This window comes from Vicugna pacos, chromosome 34 (assembly GCF_048564905.1).
Source record: "Vicugna pacos chromosome 34, VicPac4, whole genome shotgun sequence".
In the NCBI taxonomy this organism is placed as follows: Eukaryota; Metazoa; Chordata; class Mammalia; order Artiodactyla; family Camelidae; genus Vicugna; species Vicugna pacos.
The window spans coordinates 17535184-17552633 of record NC_133020.1 but is presented as its reverse complement, the minus strand read 5'-3'; the positions used below and the strand labels follow the sequence as shown (position 1 = coordinate 17552633).

The window sequence follows — 17450 nt, the reverse complement described above, 5'->3', positions numbered from 1 at the left end:
GAACTTCTCAGACTTAGGAGGCATTTCTGCCACTGGTCCCTCGGAGCCACCAGTATATATATAGCTCGGAGCCACCAGTCCTGAATCCTCTCCGAAGAATGGTTAGAAACGGTGATAAAGCAGAGGTGCAGGGGCGTGGCTGCAATAGGTTGAAGCGATTAGAACCCGGGAGTGGGTTTTAAGAGGGAGTGGGTGACAATTTCAGAAGGGAAGGGAAACAAGAAGGCGTTAGCACACACCCCTACACAAGGCCATTTTAGGAAAGCACAAGAGCTGATTTAGCGCCCAGTTTTTATTGCTGCGAAGCTCTGTCTTGCTTCTTAAAAACTAAAGGGGAGTGTCTGGCTTCTTTCTCAGCCAATCGGCATCGACTCATTTGCATAGACTTGTATCAAACATTCACAAATCCTAGAAAGAAAAATTTGAGGGAGTTCTTTAGAATACTGTTTTTCCCTTTGAAAGTTACAGCGTGCCTCGTCGCTTGTACAGCAATAGGGGTTAGGAAGCCCCAATCGGAGCTCACCCTCACCAAGAGTGGAGTTAGTGGCTATGCCGTCTTCTCCCCGGGCCTTCAGTCCTCAGTGTAACAGCTCTTTTAGAATTTGTCTAGTAGGCTTTCCGGTCCGCACCGGAAAGCCCCCACGTACGTCGTCTGCAACAATAGAATCATTTTCGCGGGGGCGCGGTGCTCTCCGCTTGCTGCCTTTGTTGGGTGCTAGCTGTCTATTTTCTTCCCGAGAGTTCGCAGTGGGGAGGGTTCGGACGCTTCCGGCCTCGACTGGTGCAGCTTCCCCTCCGCCCCCACCCGGCCAGAGAGCCTGTCTGGGAGGCGGCTCGCTGCTTTGGAGCGTTCTCTTGGAGGCGTTGCACGTGCATCTTTTGTCCTATGGCGTCCGCCTCGGCCCAAGCCGCCTCTCTGAGTGCGGAACAGGCCAAGGGTGAGAAGCCTGCTAGTGACCGGGTGGGTTTCCTGCGGGAGGAGGGTGCGGGCGGGAAGAGCTGGGGCGAGAGATGTGGCTGCGTTCGCCGGGGAGTGGGGCCGCGCGGTGCTATCCTCCCCCTCTTAAGAGAGGTCCTTTCCTCTTTAGAGGGAGGGATTCGGGGCCCTAGTTCATCGCGTTAGTGCGGTGTCAGTCCACTAATTCCCTGCTCTCTTCCCTTCACTCTCGGCTGGGCCTGTCGGCCGTGCTCTGATGCCTACCGGGACTCCTGCCTGGGATTCATCTGCCGCACAGTGGTCCTGGCCGAGGTGATCCAGGCGTTCTCGGCTCCGGAGAACGCCGTGCGCATGGACGAGGCTCGCGACAATGCGTGCAACGACATGGGCAAGATGCTGCAATTCGTGCTACCCGTGGCCACGCAGATTCAGCAGGAGGTTATCAAAGCCTATGGCTTCAGCTGCGACGGGGAAGGTGGGTCGGACGGCGGTCGGGGTGGACTGGGTTGGGGAGAGGGCGACAGAACCGTCGTTCCCTTTCTGGCCACACGGCGGCAGCCACAATCTAACAGTATTGGCACTCAGAGATCCAGGGTCTAGTGTGAACCTGAGCCAGGCGAAATCCTAAGTGCATTTTACAGTTATCATTGATTATACTATTATCCTATCTTAAGATGAGGAAACAGAATCTAGTAATAAACTGCCGGAGGTCACAGCAGAGCTGGCCTGAACCCCTTCTCGTGCAGGGATGTCTGCATAACAGCACGCTTCTGCAGCCCCTTCAAGGTGTTTCAGCTAATCTCTGAGGGCTGGCAGTTCAGTTTCTTTGGTGAGGGCGTGGTGTTTCCCGAGGGTGTTTATTGATTCAGTCCAGCTGGCCCACAGCCCTCCTGTATCCTGGTCATCAACCGGTGATCTTGTGGGCGTGCATACTTTTGGGTCTTGTGATGAAATTGCTAAAATGGTTCACCTGATAGTGAGAATCACAATGCTTTGGGATATTTTCATTCACTGCATCCCGTCCAGTTGTGCCTGGCGTAGACCAGGAAGTGGTTTATCGAAACCTCACAGGGCAGAGGCCTGCATATGTCTTGTTTGGCAGACAGCTACCTGGCTACCAGAGGGGTGGCAGCCAGTGACTCATGCTCACACTACCTCCAGCCACCGTCTCCCGTTCTGTCTTGGACTCATCTGTCCCCTGGGGTTGTGGGTTAATTCTCCGCTCACCCTTGCAGGTGTCCTTAAGTTTGCCCGCTTGGTCAAGTCTTACGAAGCCCAGGATCCCGAGATTGCCAGCCTGTCGGGCAAGCTGAAGGCGCTCTTCCTGCCTCCCATGACCTTGCCGCCCCACGGGCCTGCTTCGGGTGGCAGCGTGGCCGCCTCCTGAGTTGGCCCTCCCATGACACTGCCAGGGAAGGGAAAACCTTGGTGTTCTGGAGGATAATAAATGTGCCTGAGACTTAGCCTTGGTGTCAGTCTTTTGTGACCCTGACAACCCTTGTGTCCTGGTCCGGTTCCCTCTGCCTTTCAGGCCATTCCATCTCAGTCCAGATCCTTTCTGGGCTCCAGGGCAGGGTGGGAGGATGGGCCGGCCCCCAACACCCCAGGTGGGTGGGCCTGCACCGGTGGCACCTCCTCTGAGAAGTGGGGCTTCCTGAACTTTTCCTGAGGCTTCTAGGCTTCTGTGCCCTGAGAGGCTTCCCCATTGGCTGATGTTCCCCTGGCCAAGGTTACTTCCTGATCTTTGCCCCCACCCACCCTCTCCCGTTCTGTCATTTTGTCTGCTGAAACTCCAGGTGGCTCCTCCCCTCCCGAGGGAAGGAGGCCCTGGACAGGCAGGCAGAGCTGGGGCTGCAGGGAGAAGCCAGCTGCTGTGGGCGGTCTGAGGCCAGCCCCACCCCACCTGCCCCTTTTCCGGGGACATTTAGTCCAGGGGCTTGTCCCTGTGGTGCCTTTGGCCTGGTGGGCAGCCTTGAGAGGGAGGTGGCTGAGTTCTGAGTGCTCTTCCTCACCTGGCTTGAGCCGCTGCACAGCTGCGTCCCCGGCTTGGCCCCGCCCCCTGTGGCCTTCTGCCTGTGACTCCCCACCCCTCTGGGGAGATGCTGTCCCGCGGGTAAGTCCCCTGCTCCACCTGGGTGCCACAGTCTCCTGTTCTTCTGGGAGGGGAGGGCAGTGTTCATGCTCACCCCTGACAGGTATGTGCCCGTGAGTGTGATCTGTCCCTGTCCCCTGCCTGGGGTCTGCTTCCTGTCCTACTTACCGCGTCACCCAAGATGCCAGGAGCTCCAGGCTCATTCACGCACCTCTGCCCTGCTCCCCCCAACCTTCTCTAGCACTTTCCCCCTGACAGATGATACTTATTTTCACCATTGTATTTCTCTCTCCACCCTCTGGTCCCTGCTTCTGCCATCTACTTAGGACCTGTCCCCCTGGGTAGCTCTCATCACCTGCAACGTTACAAGTATGCAAGGCAGACCTGAGAAAGCTCCCTAGTTCCCACTCAACTTCCCAACGTCCTTCATTCCGCTTTCCTTCAGTTTCCCTTCACACCGCGTCCTCTGCATCATTCATCCCACAGATACCCACTGAGCATCCAGTATACGCCAGGGGCTTTTAAGGTGCTGCCAACACTGTAGCAAACAAGACAGAATCCCTGCCCTCACGGAGCTTCACTCCAGGGGGAGGCGACAGCCTGCATGAAGAGCCATCAAAAAGGATAATTGCAGATTTTCAGACGTATTACCCAGAAAATGAAACAGCTTCACGTGGCTAGCAAGTGACTGGGGTGCCAATGGCATCTGTAGCTGGAGGTCAGGGAGGGCTTTCCTGAGCAGGTGACATGGGAGCTGAGACCTGGATGAGGAGGAAGAGCCAGCCTCCAGCCTCCAGGCCAGTGCCCCCTGGGCAGAGGGAATGGGCAGTGCAAAGGCCCCACTGTGGGAACAAACAAAGTAAGACAGTGCCTGCAGCAGAGCAGGCCAGTGGGGAGGGAGCCAGGGCCCGGGCAGGACCAGGCCTAGCTGGAGTTTGTTGGTTTTTTTGTTTTTTTGAGGCTTTTTTTGGGGGGGGTAATTAGGTTTATTTATTTATTTTGATGGAAGTCCTGGGGATTGAACCCAGGACCTTGTGCAAGCTAACCATGTGCTCTGCCACTGAGCTATACCCTCCCTGCCTTGCTGGAGTTTGGATATTCCAGTGAGGACCAGCTTGGAGGGTTGGTGAGTTGGAAGGTTGGTCGCCCTCAAATCCTCAGGTCCTTGCTTCTCACTCTCACACCTGCCCTTCCTTTCCGTGTGCCCTACCTCCCCCAAGTGCACGGGTTTTTTCCTTCAGCCCTGATGACAGGGTTCTCAGCCAGTCTTCTGGTCTCTGATCCCTTCCACACACCTGCCTCCATCATTTTCCTGCCAGACAGTTGGCCAGGCCTCTCCTGGTACAGAATCCTTCCTGGTTTGCTCAGCTGGTCCCTGTGAGACCCTCTGCCATGGGTCCCAGCCTCTCAGCAGCTCAGCTCTGCCACAGTGCTCTGCTCAGAGCATCCTGGGCCTGCCATCTGGGTGCCCTGGCCAATGTTGGGTCTGCCAGAGCACCAGCCCCTCTGGCCTCCGTTGTGGGCTGTGCCCCGGGCCCACCTCTTCCTGCAGCAGCAGGTGGTGTGGTGGGAAGGGCAGTAGACTCTGGTGTCACACAGCCTTGGTTTGTCGTCTTCCCACTCACTAGCTTGTGACCTTGGGCAAGTAACTTCTCTGAGCCTTAGTTTTTGTTTCTAAAATTGGGCTAGCAAGACGTACAAAATAGGGTTGGCATGTGGATTAATAACATCACATGAAAGCTGTTTGTGCTGAAAGTCTATTTTCTATTAGCTTTTTTTGGCAGCATTTGGGCAATCTTGTTAAGCCCATTTATCAGGTAGGGATCCTGAGGCGAGGAGAACTTCAGTAACTTTCCAGCGATTTTTTCACTTTGTGCTTCCAGACTGCCTGTCTTTCCACATCATCATTGAGCTCCACCTCTCCCTTTATTTCCTTGCTTCCCAGGTGAAGAATTTTCTCTTCTGAATTAGTAGGCACTTATTTTTGCAACTCCCGGCTTCCTCAAGCCTGTTTTCTTTCCCTTAAAAAAGGAATCAGGAACTTAACTCCCACATCACAGGGATGTTCGAGGCCCAGATGGGATTGTGTGTGTGCATGTGCTCTGCAAACTCCGGAGCCTGTGTGTCATGGTTATTATTTATTTTCCCGACAAGGGACAGCAGAGACTGTACACCTTAGTGTTCATCTTCTGGCTTGACGTCTTTCAGAGGAATTCCTGCCTCTATCATGGTCAGGAGTTTCTGGGTGGCTAGTAGTTTCTCCCTTCTGAGTGGTTTAAGCCCCAGAAGGAGAGTGGCCTGTGGCCAGGGTGCAGCGGGTGTTTAGTGCCGAGCATGGATCTGCAACTTCATGTGTGGTTGGGATGCTGGGTCCATGTGTGGTTATTTGCAGGTCTGTGTGTAGATGGACATGGATGATGAAGTGTATGTGGTGGGACTGTGTGTGCATAAGTGATGCTTGTGTGTGTATTTGACAAACAGGGTGTGGACATGCAGGGCCTGGCTGGGCTTGTGACCATGTATGTGCATGGGGACTTAGCAGCTTGTTTATTGGACATATACTCTGTGTGTGTCATCGTGCTAAAATTTGACAGCTTGGAGGTGAGCCAGACTGGCGGTGGACCCCACTGTGGTAGAGGCGACTGTGCCCACACTCTTCCTGCCCCCTGCTGTGGGTGGGAGCTCATGGTCTTTCAGGGCAGCTGTCCAAGACTGAAGGTAGTCAGTGTGCAATAAACAGACCAAGCAATGTCCCCAGGGCACCAGAAAGAGGGAGAGAATGTAGCCCTTTCTGGGGGCAGGGAAATTGATGTTTGATGTTTCAAAAAAATGATAAAGTCATTATAAGAAAAATACACTTTTGCTGGGCTTCAACACTTTGTTATTTATTTTCTCCCTCTCTCTTTTTTTTTAATGGAGGTCTGGGGATTGAACCAGAATCCCATGCATGCTAAGCATGCACTCTACCATCGAGCTATACCCACCTCCTACTTTTCCTTACTTTTTCTGAGGCATAGCGTACATGTGAATATTGAGCATACAGCCTGGTGATCATCGCATTCACTGACATCTGTGTATAGCACCACCCCGATCGCGACGTAGAGCATTCCCAGCCCCCAGAAGTGTCCCAGAAATTGCCATCTCCTAGTTTCTTTATTTTTATAAAGGCAATGCATGCCCATAATATAACCTTCAGAAAGGTGGAGAGGAGAAGGGAACGTCCCTCCCAGCCCTCTCCTCCGGCCGCCCAGCCCCCTGCCCGAGGGAAGCCAGCTGCAGGAGTTTCTCCTCAGTCTTTGGTTGGGCTTCTTTCCTCCTGCTTTGGTTTGGTGGTGCTTGTGTTCGCATTTGGAATTACTGGAAGTATCATGAGCTTTTAGTATTTAGGGCTTCTCCAGGCCAACCAGCCCTGAGAATAAGCCATGGCAGGGCCTGGGCCCCCAGCCCTAGGAGACAGGCCCCAGGTCAGAGTCCAGGGCTTTGGCCAATTCAGACCAGACCCTTGGCAAGAACCTATAGCTCAGGCCTAGGGTGGATGCACCCACAGGGGCTGGCGGCTCTGCTCCCACCTGCTTCCCTAGGTCTGCATTCCCCCCTCCAATTCCTTTCCTCACCCAACTGCAGGGTTGGGGCGGGGGTGGGGGGCAGGCAAAGCCTGAGGATGAGAAGCAGAGGAGATGCCAGCTGGACAGGGCTGCTCAGGGGTCATCCCTCTGCCCCTGGGCACCTCTTCAGATGTGTGTGTCGGGGGTCAGGGCACCTGTCCCTCTGTGGGCATCTGCACGGGCTTGAAAATCAGGGAATCTTCCTCCCACTGCAGCCCCAGTTGAAGTCTCCCAACCTCTATTCTTTGAAGCCCGGAGGCCTAGCATACAGTAGCTAAAATCACTGGCTTTGGAACCAGACTGTCTGGTTTTCAACCCGTCGCTACCACTTACTGACTGTGTGACCCCGGGCGAGTTCCCAACCCTCCCTGAGCCTCAGGTTCCTTGCCTGGAAAGTGGGGTAATGAAGCCACCTGGTACACAGGGCTACTTTGAGGAACGGGTCAGATAAGGGCCATAAACAACGTAAGCATGGTGCCTGGTAGACAGTCACACTCCACTAATGATAGATGTCACCATCACCATTATTACTGGCTTGGACCAGAGAAGGCTGTGTGGACACAGTTGGTGGAGCAGGCAGAGATGGCAGGTGACCGTGTGGGTTCACAGTACAAGCGCGATCGTCTCCCGGAGTGGGCGAGGCGCACCAGAGTCCTTGTTCGTGAGCCGCTGTCCCGTCCCGGGTGTGGAGTGGCAGTGCCAGGCTCCTGAGGCCTTTGATGGCAGACGTGTGGGAAGTGGGCCCCGTCCCCACCCCCACTGCCACCCGGCTCTGCTTCTCCTCGCTCTGCTCTAAAACGAGAAGTACAAGTGAGTTCCCCCAAGGGGTCGGCCGCGCCCCTTCCTGTCCCCGCCCTGCCGGCTGCCCCAGGCCAGTGGAGTGGCAGCCCCAGAACCAGGACCGCGGGCGGCGAGGTGGCCTGGGCACTTCGAGCCCGCAGGCTTTGCCCCAGCATTCTCGGCCTGCCCAGACTCAGCGGCACCCGCTGCTGCCTGCATCCCCTCCCCCGCTCCGGGGACCCCCCCCCCCAGGATGGTGAGGTAAGGGCCTGGGATCCACCATAGGCAGGAGGCAAGGTGCCCCAGGGCCCAGGGGACCTCCCCTCACTGCCTTCCCGGCCCCCAGGTGGTTCCACCGAGACCTCAGTGGGCTGGATGCCGAGACCCTGCTCAAGGGCCGCGGGGTCCACGGGAGCTTCCTGGCTCGGCCCAGTCGCAAGAACCAGGGCGACTTCTCCCTGTCTGTCAGGTAGGTGGGCCTCAGCTCCAGCGGGAGCCAGGACTTGGCAGCCCCTTCTGGTTCCCCAGGCTCTGTATGTGTCCGCCCATCCCTGCCTGCGCTCCACGCTCGCTCGGGACCCCCGCCCATCCCCCACCCCGGCCCCACCTCGGCTCTTGCACCCACTGGCCTCCCCACTTGATGCCCTGCAGGGTGGGGGATCAGGTGACCCACATTCGGATCCAGAACTCGGGGGATTTCTACGACCTGTATGGAGGGGAGAAGTTTGCGACTCTGACGGAGCTGGTGGAGTACTACACGCAGCAGCAGGGCGTCCTGCAGGACCGCGATGGCACCATCATCCACCTCAAATACCCGCTGAACTGCTCGGACCCCACCAGCGAGAGGTGAGGGGCTGTGCACCCTGGCCGGCCGGCCACCCGTCGAGGGGGCCTGGCCTCGACCTGGCTGCCCCTGCCTCCCCATCTCTGCTCCTCCTCGGGGCTCAGCGGGCCTCCTTCTTCTCTGTGATCCTGGGGCCCATCAACCCCTGAGGAACAGAAGGTCATCTCGCCTTTCTGCAGGGCCCCTGTCGGCCGGCAGCCCAGGCCCTACTAGTGACAGGGCCACTCCTCGTGGCCACGTTTCCTAGCAGGCCAGCTCTGTTGTTAGAAAGCTCTTCTTCCTCCCATGGACCAGAATCTCCCTTCCTGTGACTGTTCCCTTCCCCAGTACCGGTTAAGAGAGTGAGAGGCTCTTGTTGAGGAGGAACATAGGGACACTTAGTGCCTGTGCTCAGCAACCCTGTGGGGGTGGGTCTGCGCTCTGGGGCTGAGTAGAGCTGGACCAGTCCCTTGACCAGAACACAGACCATTGAAAACTGTGTGATAGGGTCACATGTGTAAGAGGCCTAGAACCTGGACGCAGGGTAACACTCATTTCCCTACCATCTTTTTAGCTCCAAAGATGAGGCCCCCAGGATCGGGCTAGCTACTCCCCATGTGGTCTCCCCCGTGCACAGGCGGGGGGGGGGCACTAATACTCAGCCTTACACCGAGGCTCATTTTAGCAGCCCCTATAAAGGGGGAAGGTGAATAACTTTTTTTTTTCGCACACTCCTGAGGCCAAACCAACTTGCACTTGTCCGCTAGTTCTGTATTGCTTGTTGAAAGGATTCAGAACCTTGATTCTGTCAGTTTTCAATCTTTCTGAGATGCATGCCTCCCAACTTGCGTCAATACTTTCATTCAAGTCACTGATGGAAACTTAGAACTGGATGGCGGCTGAATAAAGGCTTAGAGGCCCACCCCTGGAGACCTCTTTCCAGTGGACATGAAGCCTCCTCTTCTAGGAGGGAAGCCATATTGATGACCTTGCTGGTGGCTGTACTTCCTTGGTGCCTGACCCCTCTGGCCCCTTTCCTGCAGCCCCCCTGCAACATTCACAGGGATTTCCCACCCAGACCCTCTTAAACTCCTCGTGGCCTTGCCTCCTCCTTGTCCACAGTCAGGATCTGCTCTGCTGGCTGCTGGAGGAGGATGGGTTACCTGAGACCCCATACAGGAGGAGCAGGTTGTGGATGGAGCTGGAAGAGGCTTGAGCTGAGCAGACCCACTGGGGAAGAGCCTGAGGCCTGCGCTCTGACTGGGGCTGGGAGAGGTCAAGGACAGAGGGAATGCAGACTCGGGAAGTGACTCCAAGAGGCCCTTTGGGTTACCCACGCCAGGAGGCCAGGGCTCACCCCTGACCCTAGGAGTGTGTGGGGAAGGCTCTTTCTCCAAACCTCCACTTGTGTTCTTGGCCTTGGCAGTGGGCCCTTCTCCTCTGCAGGAATTTGCATTTGTCCTCTCAATGGCTAGCTCTCTGCCTGTGGTCAGCCTGACATTTGCATGGAGACTTCCTCATCCTGGGGCCTGGGGGAAGAGGGTTAGCCCCCTCCCCATTGCCCAGGGCAGGGGGAGCCCTGGCCTACCCCTGGGTAGTGGGATAGGGTGGCTTGGAGGGGGGCTCCTGGACAGGGTGGGAGACCCTGGAGGTCTCTGAGCTGCAGTCTCCTCTGGGCAGGAGTGAGATGGGGCGGGACAGACTGGCCCCCTCCCTCCTTCCCCCCATTCCTGCGGTTGGAAAATGCCCCCCCTTCCTCTGGTCCTTGGGCTGAGGAAACCTCACAACCTCACTTCTCACTCTCTCCCCAGAAGGAGTTTTGTGTTTTTTCCATCACGTGGTTTCCTGTGGGGCTGGGCATTGCGGGGCTACAGTTTCCTCCTGGGAAGGGGGTGTGCTTTGGGGAAAGGTCCTAGTTCTGCTTTCTGCCCATCTGAGCCCCACTGAGCCCCTCTGAGCCCCAGCGTCCCCTTGAGTGACATCATCCTGGGCACCTCAGAGCCCCTACACCACTCTTTACCCAGAGTGGGGGTTGTCTGCCTTCCCTGCCCCCCGGGGGACTTCTCCCCATTGCGCCTCCCTTGTGACTTCCGTCTCTCCATCCCCATCACTCTCTGTGGTTTGGCCTCTGTCTGCGTCTCTCTTTCCCTAGCCCAGCCCTGTCTTTCACGGAGACCCTTCCTGGGTTTCTGCCCTCCAAATATTCTGGGTCTGGCCCACCTTTCTACCTTTGTCTTAAACTTTCAGAGGTGGACCAGGTTAGAACTCCTGAGCTTTGCCTCATATCAACAAGGGCTTTGGGTTAATGTGCAATCACCCAGCCTCAGTTTCTTCATCTGCAAAACGGGTAGTATCTACCTCTCAGCATTTTTGTGAGAGTCATGGGCCGACATACGGTGGTGGATTTGGAAACATCTAGCATGGGGCCTGCACATGGCGGGGACTGGATTTCCTTGCCCTCTCTGTTAACGTCTGCCCAGTGCCTGCCCCTGGCCTAGATCTCACCTTCTGGATGCTGCCTTCTCTAGGTGGTACCATGGCCACATGTCTGGGGGGCAGGCAGAGACACTGCTGCAGACCAAGGGTGAGCCCTGGACATTCCTCGTGCGTGAGAGCCTCAGCCAGCCTGGAGATTTTGTGCTGTCTGTGCTCAGCGACCAGCCCAAGGCTGGCCCCGGCTCCCCGCTCAGAGTCACCCACATCAAGGTCATGTGTGAGGTAAGGCATCCAGGCAGTGTGGAGGTCCTGTCGGGAGCCCGTCTGTGCCCACAGCATGGGCCGTGGGGAAGGTCAGCCTGGGCTTCGGTGGGAGGCTGAGGGTCCAGGGAGGGCAATTTGGGTCCTGAGAGGTGGCCTGACTTGACCCCACTCAGGGTGGCCGCTACACGGTGGGTGGTTCAGAGACCTTTGACAGCCTCACGGACCTGGTGGAGCATTTCAAGAAGACGGGGATTGAGGAGGCTTCGGGCGCCTTCGTCTACCTGCGGCAGGTGAGGGGTGGGCCTGGCTGCCGCCTTCATTCCCCGAAAGGAGACGTGTGAGCTTCTGAGACCAGAAAGCAGCTGACTTCTCACCCTCCCATGCCCCAGCCATACTACGCCACGAGGGTGAATGCGGCCGACATTGAGAATCGGGTGTTGGAACTGAACAAGAAGCAGGAGTCAGAGGACACAGCGAAGGCCGGCTTCTGGGAGGAGTTTGAGGTGCGGAATGGGGACCCACAGGACACAGTGGGTGGGGCCCGGAGCAGACCCTGTCCCCTCTCTCCCCACCCCTCACACTGATCTGCCCAAGTCCTCTCCCCTTGTAGTTACCCTCTGCAGGGGCTGGTGCTCCATTTCCCCCTCTCGCCCCTCAGAGTCTGCAGAAGCAAGAGGTGAAGAATTTGCACCAGCGGCTGGAAGGGCAGCGACCGGAAAACAAGAGCAAGAACCGATACAAGAACATCCTTCCATGTGAGCGCCCTCCCCAGGGCAGCCTCCAGCCCTCCCCCACCAGGCAGCGTCCATTCACTCAGGAGACCCCCTTCCCCCAGCCGACCTCCCCCATCTCATAAGGTCTCTATCCTCAGATCAAGGAGGGACCCACTCCCCACCCCAACAGAACCTCCCCTCCTCCAAAAAGCCTCTGCTCCCAGTGAAGCCTGCATCCCACCCCAACCCCATACAGATGCCCCACCTCTGCCGGCCCACCTGCTCTGAGAGCGCAAGGCATCTGGGCAGGAATTGCCTGGGAGCTCAGGAAGGGTCTGACCCAGGCCCTTCTCTTGTCCTCTCTGCCCACCCCCAGTCGACCACAGCCGAGTGATCCTGCAGGGACGCAACAGTAATATCCCTGGGTCCGACTACATCAATGCCAACTACGTCAAGGTCTGGTGTGCCTGCCGGTCACTTGGGAGGGAGGCTGAGCTCCTGGACCCCACTCATCGTGGTGCTGGGCCCAGAGACATGTGGACAAAACTCATGCTGGCACCTTGGGTGGGGGTGAGGGTGGTGGGAGTGCAAGGGGCTCACAGTCCTGTGTGTCCCTGTCCTCGCACCCAGAACCAGCTGCTAGGCCCCGATGAGAACGCTAAGACCTACATCGCCAGCCAGGGCTGCCTGGAGGCCACGGTCAACGACTTCTGGCAGATGGTCTGGCAGGAGAACACCCGCGTCATCGTCATGACCACCCGGGAGGTGGAGAAGGGCCGGGTAAGCCGAGCCCCACGCCGCCCCACCCCTAGCACTGCTTGGCCACTGCCATTAAGCCAAAGAAACTTGGGGCACCTCGGAGGGCAAGGGTCCTATCTTATTGGGAAACTGAAGAATCAGGTCTGGGTACACGCTGACTTCTGGATCCCTGATTCCCACCTTGGGCTCACCTGACCACCAGGCCCAGGTGTCCAGGGGCTTCTCTCCTTAAAGTGTCCCCCTGCCGTGCCCCCACCCGTGCCCCTCCAGGCAGCAGCCCCTCCTGTCCCTGGGGCCTCATAAATCTCTCTGAAGTCAGCTCCTCCTCCTCCCCCACCGCCCAGCTATCACTTTGCCAGCAGGCTGCCCCCTCTGAAAACCCTTCAGTGTCTCCCACACTCCCAGACCCAGCACTAAGGCCTGGTGGCTGCCCTCCAGCCCTCGCTGCCTCCAACCAGCCAGGCCCCTTCAGGTTTCCGTACCTCTGCCCGAGCTCATTTCTGCTAGGAGATGACTTCCTCTCCCTGCACTATCTCTGCCTGGCAGACTCCTCATTTTCCAAGACCCAGCTCAGATGCTCCCTCTTCTGTGAAGCCACTCCTGATTTCTTCCATTGCCTTGAGGGAGAGTTAGTCTCTGCGGCTCTGGTTCCCTGCTCCTCTGTCTTTCTCTGTGCTCCTGGCGGCACAGGGGCACCGGCGGTGTCTTGTTTGTATTTGTGACTCCAGCCTGGTTCTCTTCAGGTGCAGGTCTTTCTGCCTGTAACAGGCTGAGCCCAGGTTAGCTCCTAAGCCAGTTCACCCATTCATCCATCAGATGCTGACAGGGCCAGCACCAGGGGCGCAGGTCCTGCTTCGGTGCCTCAGTCCCCACCTCCACCCTCCCTTTTCAGAACAAATGTGTCCCATACTGGCCAGAGGTGGGCTCTCAGGGTGTTTATGGACCCTACGCTGTAACCAACTGTGGAGAACACGACACAGCTGAGTACAAACTCCGCACCTTACAGGTCTCCCCGCTGGACAATGTGAGTGGCTCCCACCCCTGCCCCTGGCCCCTCCTTACACCTCTTCTCTTCGGTTTGGTAGAATGAGGTCATGTATGGGAGTAGGGGATACTAACCCTACGCACTTGGCCCAGGGGGACCTGGTTCGGGAGATCTGGCACTACCAGTACCTGAGCTGGCCTGACCATGGGGTCCCCAGCGAGCCTGGGGGTGTCCTCAGCTTCTTGGACCAGATCAACCAGCGGCAGGAAAGTCTGCCTCACGCAGGACCCATCATTGTGCACTGCAGGTGAGAATAATAATAATGATGACATTAGTAATAATAATCGAAGTAGTAGCTGGCAAGTGAATTCGGCTCAGTAAGCACCATGCCCTATTGTAATTCACATTACAGAAAACTGCAAACAAGTGTGAAATTCACATACTTAATACCTCCCCTGGCCCCCACCCCTTCTGGGTTCCTTGATGGCTCCGACCCATGGGTGGAGCTTAGCTTGAACCGAGCCCACTGTGATCCTGTGTCTGGAGGTAGCTTCTCAGACTTCCCTGGATGTACCATCTAGTCCACCTCTGTCAAATACAGACTCGGAAATGGGCCCGGCCTCTTGCCAGGTCACTGCTGGTCGGTGGGGGAGCCTGGACGGTAGACCCAGATCCTGGTCACTCCTGTTTTCTCACACATGCCTACCCAGCTGGGGTTTCCTCTTGGGATTGGTGTGGCTCCCCATTTGTTCTCTTCTCCACCTGTAGCCCTGGGCGGGAGGCTGAGGCTTCCTCACTGCTGCTCCGTGTCTCACTTCACGCCAGTGCCCCCAGCTCGGCCCCAGGGTTGCGCAGGGAGGGGGGATGTATCAGGAGGGGCACAAGCATCACTAGCTCCACTGGGGACCCTCGTGTTCATGACCAGGAGACCCTGTTCCTGTTAGAGTGGGGAGTTGAGGGGCCAGCAGGGAGGAGCAGGGATCCCATCAGGCCTGAGGGTAAGAGTCCCGCAGACGGGACTGCCCAGCTCGGTCTGGCCTGGGTGGGTGGGAGACAGCGGGCACAGGGTCCTGGACAGAGGCTGCCTTTTTAAATACCAGCTCCTCCACTCACTGGCTGTGTGATCTTGGACAAATTACTTCGCTTCTCTGACTCTCATATTCCTCGTCTGTAAAATCAGGATCTCCTAGGATTGCTGTGAAGATTAGATTAGGTGAGAACCCCCTCACTGGGTTTGGCACACAGTAAACCCTTGAGAAGGGAGCTGTTAGTGCTTGCATATCTCACTGCAGGTGGGGAACGGGAAATGGGAATCTGCCTGGTCCTTTTCCCTTCCAGCTCTCTCCATGTGACTCCAGGCAGTGAGGGCTGGGACTTCCTCCTTCTTTCCACTGTGTATCCTGGGGCAGGGCTGTGTGGGCTGAGTCTGGTGGTGCCTCCACATGCTGTCTCAGGGACTCTGCCTCCCGGGGCAGGCCCATTGCCAAGAACCATCCTGTTGCCCGTGGCCCCCCCACCCCATTTCTTGAAATCCCCATGGCCTTTATTTAGACATTACAGGAAGGAAGTGGGTGAGGGGGGTTATTTTTGACAATCTGGGTTTGAAATTAGACAGTGCGACTCAGGGCATTGGCCTGACAGGCCCAGCCGCCGATGGGGTGGGACTGGGGTCTATGTGGGGTCCTGAGGCTCCTGGGGTCTGCTTGCCCAAGGGTGGCGGCAGAAGGTGGGGAGAAGGGAGACTTCCTACTGCACTGCTCCCCCAAGTTTCCTGAGCCCAGTGGCCCCGTGCACTGCTGTCTCCGGGTTGCCCTTGCACGCCCGCCGTCAGGGTCTGAAGAAAAAGGGAAACGGAGCCTTGCAGAAGAGACCTCTCAATTCCGGGAGGGAAGCCTCGCTCAGGCTGGGGAGGCCCAGAGTGCCTGGGGAGCAGGCCAGACAGAGGTGGGACGGGGTCCTGGAACTCCCGGTTAGGGAGCAAAGTGAGGTGTGGAAGCAGGCAGCAGCGGGGGAGCTGGGTGCTGGGAAGGAGGAAAGTGATGGGTGTTTGGGGAGCAGTGTCTAAGCACTTGAGAGGCAGGCCCTCCCCCCCCAGATCCCTTGGCTGATGTGACCTGCAGAGTTGGGCAAACTTCTGCCCTGCTTGCCTGCCCAGTGACCTGGTTCCTGCATCTCATCTCACTGCAGCCTCAGTTCCTTAAGCCCCGCCCTGGTTGGCACTGAGCGCTGGGCTCCCCCTTACCTTCCCACGAGGTGGAGGTGCGGGTGAGGCCTCTGACGGCGGTGCCCCTTCTCTCCCCAGTGCCGGCATCGGACGCACAGGCACCATCATCGTCATCGACATGCTTATGGAGAGCATCTCCACCAAAGGTGAGGGTGACCTCTGGGGGACGCGGGGGCGGGTGGGTGAGCAGCCCCACCACCGTGTCCACCTCTGCCGGGGCCTGACATCCTGCTGCCACTTCCGCCAGGCCTGGACTGTGACATTGACATCCAGAAGACGATCCAGATGGTGCGGGCCCAGCGCTCAGGCATGGTGCAGACGGAGGCGCAGTACAAGTTCATCTACGTGGCCATCGCCCAGTTCATTGAAACCACCAAGAAGAAGCTGGAGGTCATGCAGGTGCGGGCAGAGCAGGGCCTTACAGGGCCGCGGTGGGCAGTGGGCATTACCTGGTGCCGCTGGGACCACCGCCCAACCACCACACCTCTTCCCACAGTCCCAGAAGGGCCGGGAGTCAGAGTATGGGAACATCACCTACCCTCTAGCTATGAAGAACGCCCACGCCACGGCCTCCCGCACCTCCTCCAAGTGAGTGGCCCCTGCCTGTCGCCTCCCACAGCTGCTCCTTCCTCACCTCCAGCCCGACCCTTCCTTTCCAGGGAGGTTGGGGTTCGAATTCAAGCTTGGTTCTTCCAACCTGTGTTCACAAGTGAGCGCCCTCCTGGTGGGGCCTGTGCCAGGGACTGGCAGTACACTGACACGTGAGATGGAACTCCTGCCTCTAGGGGCTTCTAGTCTAGTGTCAGGACAGTCTAGTGTCGCTATCCTGGCCTCAGTTTGCCCACCTGTGAGATGGCATGGCCCCGGGGGCTGCTGGTGCTGATTAATCCGCCCTGTGTCCTGACTGCCACCCTCATCCACCCCACCCGCAGACACAAGGAGGACGTGTACGAGAACCTGCAGAGTAAGAACAAGAAGGAGGAGAAGGTGAAGAAGCAGAGGTCAGCAGACAAGGAGAAGAGCAAGGGCTCCCTGAAGAGGAAGTGAGCCGGGCGCGTCCAGGGGCGGCCGAGGTACCGCTCCTCCCTGGCCAGCCCCGGGCCCTCTGCCTCCAGTGCTCTCCCCTGGATGGATGGGGTGGCTGCAGCCTCACCCTGCCTTTCTGCCCAGACCTGCATTGTGTCCCCTTCTGGGTCCCAGTCACCCCCTTGTTCCTTCCTCCCCTCTCTCTGCAGCCTCAGCCCATCCATCCCTGCAGAGGCCTCCAGTGGACGACCCACAGCCTGGACCTCAGTGCCTGCCCCCATTCTATTGTAATTTAAATGGCTGTGTCCCCACCTCCCTCTCCCAGACCCTGTACATAGCTCAGCAGGGCCCCGGTGGGGCCTGGCCCTTCTTCTGTTGTAAATAAAGCCCCTAGGATCACCGTGTGTGTGGGTCTCTAACTCCGTGCGCTTGGGTGGGAGGGGAGGCAGGCAGGGGAGACCATGTTTGGGCACAGCTAGGCCTTCTCGCCTGACAGAACTGGTTCCGGCCTCTGCTTGATAAACGAGGACTGTGAGCGTGGGGCGGCTTCCGCCGTCTCCGTCTCTTCCCTTTAAAGTGGAGGATGATCTGGAAAGGGCAGTTGTGAAGATCTTTGAGATCAGGGATGTTGAACACAACTGGCAGCAATAATTCCTTACGCGCTTGCTGTGTGGTGGGTGCTATTTAAAAAGACTGCAGCATTAATTCAACCGAGGTACCACATCATTCCTATTCTACACTGAGAGAAACTGAGGCTCAGATAGATTAAATAACTTGCTTAAGGTCACAGGACTCATTTTTTAGAA

The 17450-nt window shown here is 57.5% G+C and overlaps 2 protein-coding genes and 1 non-coding gene across 7 annotated transcripts; all 3 read left to right on the top strand.

Moving 5' to 3' along the window:
• Positions 1-579: 579 nt before the first annotated feature.
• On the top strand, positions 580-641 carry LOC116276979 (U7 small nuclear RNA). Its single transcript, XR_004186479.1, has one exon. It is a non-coding gene; the product is annotated as a U7 small nuclear RNA (small nuclear RNA).
• C34H12orf57 (chromosome 34 C12orf57 homolog) lies at positions 585-2400 on the top strand. 3 transcript variants are annotated; one of them, XM_006210881.3, is made up of 3 exons: positions 585-938; positions 1236-1412; positions 2173-2400. In XM_006210881.3, the coding sequence occupies exons 1-3, from the start codon at positions 887-889 to the stop codon at positions 2322-2324; spliced, it is 381 nt and encodes a 126-aa protein (XP_006210943.1). In that variant the 5' UTR covers positions 585-886; the 3' UTR covers positions 2325-2400. The 3 variants fall into 3 exon arrangements, with proteins under 3 accessions (XP_006210943.1, XP_072810337.1, XP_072810336.1); XM_072954236.1 differs by having other exon boundaries at positions 585-961; XM_072954235.1 differs by lacking the exon at positions 585-938 and adding an exon at positions 968-1072.
• Positions 2401-2771: 371 nt separating this feature from the next.
• PTPN6 (protein tyrosine phosphatase non-receptor type 6) lies at positions 2772-17048 on the top strand. 3 transcript variants are annotated; one of them, XM_006210882.3, is made up of 16 exons: positions 2773-3050; positions 7761-7883; positions 8066-8260; positions 10766-10955; positions 11111-11227; positions 11327-11440; positions 11596-11692; positions 12027-12106; positions 12281-12430; positions 13302-13433; positions 13547-13701; positions 15697-15764; positions 15866-16017; positions 16115-16206; positions 16551-16691; positions 16854-17048. In XM_006210882.3, the coding sequence occupies exons 1-15, from the start codon at positions 3037-3039 to the stop codon at positions 16663-16665; spliced, it is 1794 nt and encodes a 597-aa protein (XP_006210944.1). In that variant the 5' UTR covers positions 2773-3036; the 3' UTR covers positions 16666-16691; positions 16854-17048. The 3 variants fall into 3 exon arrangements, with proteins under 3 accessions (XP_072810414.1, XP_006210944.1, XP_072810415.1); XM_072954314.1 differs by lacking the exon at positions 2773-3050 and adding an exon at positions 7196-7675; XM_072954313.1 differs by having other exon boundaries at positions 2772-3050; positions 16551-17048.
• Positions 17049-17450: the final 402 nt, after the last annotated feature.